The sequence below is a fragment of the Podarcis cretensis genome, assembly GCF_951804945.1.
Source record: "Podarcis cretensis genome assembly, chromosome: 13".
NCBI classification, from domain to species: domain Eukaryota; kingdom Metazoa; phylum Chordata; class Lepidosauria; order Squamata; family Lacertidae; genus Podarcis; species Podarcis cretensis.
In genome coordinates, this window is record NC_137182.1 from 33,772,763 (window position 1) to 33,780,470 (window position 7,708).

At 43.4% G+C, this 7,708-nt stretch overlaps 1 protein-coding gene across 1 annotated transcript; it reads right to left on the reverse strand.

The window, feature by feature from the left end:
• Nucleotides 1–936, reverse strand: LOC307201359 (olfactory receptor 10A7-like; the record flags this gene model as incomplete). The annotated part of the gene is made up of 1 exon (XM_079950497.1): nt 1–936. The coding sequence occupies one exon, from the start codon at nt 934–936 to the stop codon at nt 1–3; it is 936 nt and encodes a 311-aa protein (XP_079806623.1).
• Nucleotides 937–7,708: the final 6,772 nt, after the last annotated feature.

The window sequence follows — 7,708 nt, forward strand, 5'->3', positions numbered from 1 at the left end:
CTATTTCCTTCCTAATAGCTTCCTAATGGCTGCTTTCACTTCCCTGTTCCTCAGGGTGTAAATAAGCGGGTTGCAGAGGGGAATGATGACTGTGTAGAGTAGGGAAAGCAACTTGTCCACTTTCACAGAGTCGGGTGTCTTGGGCCTCAGGTACACGACCGTTGCAGAGCCATAAAAGAGAATGACTACAGTAAGGTGGGATGAGCAAGTGGAGAAGGCCTTTTGGCGTCCTGTGGCTGATGGCAAGCGCAGGATGGTTCTGGTGATGTGTATATAGGAGGCCAAAATGAGGAAAAAGGGGATTATAACAAAGAGAAAGTTATTGGTATACACAGTCAACTCGCTGGCATACAGGTCAGCGCATGCCAGGCTGAGTATCGGTGGGATGTCGCAGAAGAAGTGGTCAATCTCATTGGGCCCACAAAAAGGCAAGGAGAAGATGAACCCAATTTGCAACATCTGCACAGGGAGGCTGATGGCAAAGGAGCTGACCACCATCCCCACCTGCACCTTATGGCTCATGATGGTCATGTAGCGGAGAGGCAGGCAGATGGCAAGATAGCGGTCATAGGCCATGGCTGCCAGTAGGAAGCACTCGGTCCCACCCAGAAAAAGCAGGAAAAACATCTGTGAGGCACAGGCTAGAAGAGAGATGGAGAGGTTCCCTGAGATTAGATTGGCCATCATTTTAGGAAGGGTGACTGAGGTGTAGCACATCTCCAGTCCTGAGAGACTGCGCAGGAAGAAGTACATGGGGGTACGTAAGGCAGGGTCCAGTGTTGTAACCATCACAATAAGACCGTTGCCCAGTAATATTGCCATGTATATGGCCAGGAAGGCAATAAAGAGGACAGCAGGATATTCTTGGTATCCCAACAAAATGAACTCATTCACTGTGCTCTGGTTCTCCCAGTGCTTGGCCTGTCCAACATCCATCTGTGGAGAAACAGAGGTACAGGGATGAATCATGGAACTATAGATACTGATTTGGCAGCCACAGGATAAGATGAATGTTTATTTCCTCCAAATGTTGGTCTCAATAATAAACTAAATGTAATGAAAACTTCCTGCCTCCACCTAATATCATGCAGATCATAATTTATACATCTTTTCTAAATCAGGTTGTTAATATTTCCTTGATTTGGGACTTAAATTAAACAGCACTTTCTGCAAATGTGCTTTTTGTCAGCATGCCATTGCTTCATTGTATATGATGCATTTTATTATTATTTGTGCACTAATTTGAGTTGTGCTTTTTTAAAATAAAGCAGTATGAACACACACACACACACAGAGAGAGAGAGAGAGAGAGAGAAAGAAAGAAAGAAAGAAAGAAAGAGACACACACACTGTATATTTAGCACTGTGAAGGAAAATTGCCATCCATAAAGTGTCTGAAGTGCCTCTTAAGGGCCAACAACTGATGCAACATTATTCCTCATTGATTAACATGTGCATGTATGATTTTGAGCATGCCCACCTGGGTGAAACATGGTGCATCCCAAGATGGAGTTCAAAATCTGACCTGACCACTAGGACATTATATGGGAGAGATACAGCTAACCCCTAACTTAGGTGCTTGCAAATTTCTCCTCCGATTTAAGATCACAGTAGTAACACTGTGGGTGAATAAGTTGCTGTAATTTCATTTGCGCCTTTCTCCTCTTGCCCCCATTACCAACAGATATAATATTTTTAAAAAGCCATCTTGACCCGCTTACATGCTTGACAGTATCAAGAATCGTTTTGTACTGTTTTGCATGTGTGCACTGATAAAACCCCTAACAAAGACCAAACCAAGATAATATTTTGTACGGGGCTTAAGAAATGTGCAGGGGAACATGTGCGTGTATCAGCAGAACAGTGCACAAAGTAGCTCACAAAAAGAAAACAGAACATAAAAAAATATTTCTCGAATGTTCAGTAAAAGAACACACAGAAAGAATCTTGATGCAATTTTTAAAAAAGAACCTTGATACGTTCACATCAAGTTTGTCTTTTTTTGCTGTATTTTATCAATTGCTGTATGTACATTGAAAAAAGAGAGAGAGGGTTGCACATGAACTGAAGGAACTGAAATCAAAGCATACATGTTGTTAAGAATTGGGAGAAACCTGTTATACTAGCACAAAAACTGCCCTTTGTATTGAGGTTCACCTTGCCCCCGGAATTTTGATAATCTGCAATCGCAGGATGATAATAGCCTGAAGAAATCTCCAGGTATCTGACTATTTGGAACATGCTGCAACAACAGGGACACATTTCCTATTAAGGCCAGCTTTAGAAATAATAAATCAGTATGAAGTTTTGGATCTACTTCCTCAGAACTCAGCAGGAAAATAAATATGGAACCTTGGCTGCCCAAGAATGCCAGCCTTTGACTTGGGATGGGAGTGGAATTGGTTCCATATGACATTTCAGTGCTAAAACATCTTACTTTGGTGATGCCAAGGATCTTTTGTGTGTAAAATGTATTCTCTGCCAATCAAATATGATCTTTCTCCTAAATGAAAATCTTACTCATTCTTACTCAAAACCCCTGATGAATTCTATCCAGGTAGAGCTGGATTCCTTCCTGTATACAGGTTAATTTAGTTTGCTGGGGAAATCAAGAGTCGTGTCCTGCCTTACTGGCAGACAATCAATTTATTGAGAAATGGAGAACTTTTATAATGTACTGGAATAAATATGTCGCTCATCTACATATCTTGCTGTGAGGTTCCATAAGGTAAAGGTAAAGGGACCCCTGACCATTAGGTCCAGTTGTGACCGACTCTGGGGTTGCGGTGCTCATCTCGCTTTATTGGCCGAGGGAGCCAGCGTACAGCTTCCGGGTCATGTGGCCAGCATGACTAAGCCGCTTCTGGCGAACCAAAGCAGTGCACAGGAACGCCGTTTACCTTCCCGCCAGAGCGGTACCTATTTATCTACTTGCACTTTGACGTGCTTTCAAACTGCTAGGTTGGCAGGAACTGGGACCGAGCAACGGGAACTCACCCCGTCGTGGGGATTCGAACCACCGATCTTCTGATCGGCAAGTCCTAGACTCTGTAGTTTAATCCATAGCGCCACCCTGTGTTCCTGTGAGGTTCCATAGGAGAATATTAAATCTATAAAGCCCCTTAGCAGCTACAGTGGTACCTCTAGTTGTGGACTTAAGCAGTTTCGGGGTGCTGTTCGTATCCCAAAAAGTCCGCAACTAGAGCACCTCTTCAGCGCATGTGCGCAGCACGACCGAGCGCTTCTGCGCGTGCACAGGCAACAAACCTGAAAGTAAACACTTCCGGGTTTGCTGCATTCGTAAGCTGAAAGTCCGTAAGAGCACAAAGCAACACGAGATATGACTGTATAGCAATACTAAGCTGTTTTGATTTATTGTTGAAAATAGTATAATAGTGTTGATGGTACATGCATTCAGAGTTTCTGTGCCTTTAGGATGCGAATCTGAAATTTTAAAATTCAAACCCAAATAGAATGTGATTTCTTGCCTGCTATATGGGGTCCCCTCCAAAGAAAACCAAACTAACATGGAGACAAAGAGTGGGGAAAGCTGAATCAGCTCTGAATGGAGATTTGAACATGGCTCTCTTAGGTCCTAGTCCAACACTCTAACCACTACATTACCCTGGCTTTCTGAACCTGCAGATATGTGCAGTTCTTGTTTTAAAAAAAGCCCCCTAGGCTGGACTCTGACTCCTATCATTCCTGAACTTTGGCCATGCTGGCTGGGGTTAATGGGAGTTGGAGCCCAACAACATTTGGAGGAGGAGACCAGATTATGGAAGACTGCCCTAGCAGAATGCCATAGCAATGGAAGCCTTCTACCTTCTTTTCAGCTGGACTGCTCCTTAGCACAACTCCATATGCGATGCGATGCTTCTGTGACCAATGTTACAGTGGGAAATGTTACCATCTATCCCAGCAAGAGCTGTTTTCCAAGCCCTCAGTGTAATATTTACCATAATTTATCAGCATGGAGAAGACAGCTTTCTAACATCTCCAAAGGGCATTGTTAGCCAGCTCAATATTTCCCAGTCAGCACCAGTTTTGGTCCCAGTGGAGAAAATTCACTCACTGAATCTTTTTTGTTAATTAAGAAAGTTCAGGGAATTAGTTTTCAGGGGAGTAGTGGGGTGAGTTGTCAACTCTTTTGCATTCTCTGTTAACAGTTTGAATGCCAGAGCACATGAAATCCAGGAAAAGTTACATATGAATTAATTGCTCACATGACTGAACACTCCTACATACACTAACCATTTCCCCATCCTCAGAGTGAGTTAGAGGTTGGAGGTTAGTGTTCTAGCCTGCTTTTCCACCTAGACACCTAGTTTTCCATGTGCAGGAAATGTTTTATACCCGAGTTTTTTAAAAAAGCAGGTTTTCCAACTGCACAAATCCCCCAGCACACTAAAAAAGGGGGGAAGACCCCCAAATGAGCATAAAGTTTGCTTTGCTCCTTGAATACACTCTGTATCTTTGCTATCTTACACTCTTGGTTAGTGATTACAGAGATAAAAATCAGCCCAATCCCCCTCTTGCCCCCTCCCACTGAAAAGAGGAACAATACCGTACCATTTAACCACAGAAGGACTGAGCTCGCTGTGTAAAAGGGCTTCAGGGGTGCTGCAGTTCGTTTGTTTACTTGTGCAAATGGTACCACAATAGAAAGCGTCTGGTTCTCTCTTCAGCACATCAAAACACTTCCTGAGGAGTAGGGTTGAAAGGCAAGGTCCGAAGCTGAACAGTAGCTTCAGGGTGGTGGTGGTGGTGGGGGGTCCAGTAGACAATTCAACATCAAGCAGAAACAATAGCCACGGAATGGACATGGGCAGTATGGTGTGCCCACTCCCACTTTGCTAATATTTGGCCATGCATACTAAAAAACCCCCACTGTTATCATGGGGGGGGGGGTGGCAGGCACATGCACTTGTGTGGTCAGTTAGGAGCAGTGGGGAAGCACCACAATGCCACTCTCAGCTCTCCCGCCTCCTCCCACACCGCCAGTAACCCGTGGATGGCGGCACTGGTGTTGGAAAGCTAGGACTGCAGCAATTGCCATTCGCACATGCGCAGAAGTAGACAATCGTCGCCCGCACCTGCACACAACAACGCTTCTCCCAGTGACCCGTTTTGACTTCCGGACGGGCCTACGGAATGGATTGTAGTCGTGAGTAAAGGTTCCACTGTACTTAAACTGATAATTATTGTGTTTTCACATGCAGGGAAAGGTCCTTGCTGGGTTTCTATCAGAGGTGTCAACAAACCTTGGTCAGCTTTGGGTACTGTGTATCCTGACTTTGTGGGGTGGGGGTGGGGGGTATCATTTGCTGTTCTACCTCAAACAACAAAACGTGTTGGGGTGGCCCTGACTACAGCACAAGTCAGTTTCATGCTCATATACTTTCTCAAATGCATGCAGTGTTTGTTCTTGATGGATTTTCTTACTTTAGGGTTGCCATATTTTCGGAATTTCCCAAACATATCTGAAATACGGCAGTCGGCAGCAGCGTGTGGTTGGAAACCAGGAAAATGTCTGGGAAAATTCAGGCGTATGGCAACCCATGTTGGCATCGCTGTTTTTCCATAAAAATAGCTCAAAACCAGCAATTTTGCAAGCAATTTCCCCCCAAAAGCTCAAAAACATTGCCAAAAAGCTCAACAATTTTTCACTGTTTGAAATACGGCAACCCTATCTTACAGTACTTCTTATCACTTCCTTGACCATGAAGGTTTTCCACAATGAACCACAAGATCTGCAGTCTTTGGAAATTGTTTCTCCAAACTATAAACAAATGGAGAAGGGAGGTGCATACATATTCGTTGATTATTTTCTTCTTATTAGCTGCTCTCTGTTGTTAAGCTCTGGCTTCAGCACAATGATGTAGCATTTTGGGGTAAAAATGCAACCCAGTAAACCAGCACTGGAGCATAAGATGGAGAAGATCTCCACAGCCACCATGTATTTTCCTTTGGTGCTCAGGTAGGTTGGAACAAAGGACAACCAAACACTGCAAAAAACCAACATGCTGAAAGTGATGAACTTAGCTTCATTGAAGCTGTCAGGTAACTTCCTGGCTAGGAAAGCCACAGTGAGGCTGACAACTGCAAGGAAGCCCATATAGCCCAGGACACAGTAAAACATGGAAGCTGATCCCTCATTACATTCTGCTAAGATTGTCCCACTCAGTGAATGCAGGTCTGTATCTGGAAATGGTGGAGAAGTACTTAACCAAATCATACAAATGCCAGCTTGAATAAAGGAGCCAGAAAAGACAACTGAGTTCGTCAGCCTTTTCCCTACCCATTTCCTCATCCTGGCTCCTGGTTTGGTTGCCATGAATGCCAGAACCACAGTGATGGTCTTTGCCAACACTGAGGAAAGGGCCACAGAAAAGATAATGCCAAAAGCCATTTGCCGGAGAAGGCAGGTCACATGTCCAGGCTGTCCAATGAAGAGCAAGGAGCAGAGGAAGCAAAGGAGGAGGGAGATAAGGAGGATGTAGGTGAGGGTTCGGTTGTTGGCTTTGACTATGGGAGTGTCCCTGTGCTTAATAAAAGTCCCAAGCACTAAAGATGTGACCAAAGACAAAGAAGCAGCCAAGATAGCTAAGATGATCCCCAATGTATCTTTATAAGACAGGTAGCTTAGAACTTTGGGAATGCATTGATTTTGGTCAACATTTGGATGCTGATCTTCTGGACAATTTTCACAGACATCTACATCTGAAAACAGGAAGAGAAATATTTCAAGACTTTGTTTAACATCATCAAAATGAATAACTGAAGGAGCAGCTGCTATATGACGTATAACCAATACAAACTAGATGTAAATGTAAATTGTATGTCTTTGACAGAGCTGCTGCCTTCAAAATGTTGTGTTAATGTTTTTTTTTAAATAATAATATTTACAGAAAAAAATACATTATAAAAATGAATGTTATAATTTGAAGCATCTTTCATTAGCATTCTGATTTATTTAGCATAGAGGATCTGCCTGGTTCTTTACAGAGCCCTGAGAGAAAGAAGGGTTTCTGTATTGACAAGTTTCCAGTATAAAATTCAAGATGGGGGAGGGGAATGTAGATGGCGGAAAGGGTAGGCGTGAAAAAATGTATAGTCAGCTGATAACACACATTTGGGGTTACTTTCACATTTAGTGTCAGAGGCACCAGATCCTGAAATAGATCACTCTCAGGATCCCAGGTGTTTCATGTACCCTTATGTTCTAGATGCTGGTCCAGGACAAGGGTCTAAGATTTCATTTTGATGATATCAACATTATCCCATTAAGCAGCTACGGTCTCCACAGTGAATTAGTGGATTTCACTTATTATTGGTTCTGCATCTACCTTGAGTGCAAATTTCAGGCATAAGAGTCTGATCCAGATCAGGAAAGCAGCAGGAAGCAAAAGGTTAAAGTCCCAACAACCCCACACCAGGGTTGCAATTTGTACTCCATCCCCAGACACACACTGGCAATTTGTGGAACAAAAAACTTGCACTCAAAGACAAGTTGTCTAATTAATAATAGCCTTGAGACCACTCTAACAACCAGAATATTAGGTTAGGCCATTTTTGTTTTTAACCAGTGTGCATTATTTCTCCTACCCTTCTGGCCAGAAATCATCCCTTCTGGACATGGAGCACAATCATAGCAGCAAAATTTCTCTCCCTCCTTCTCTTTCCTTCTGTAACCAGGATAGCATTT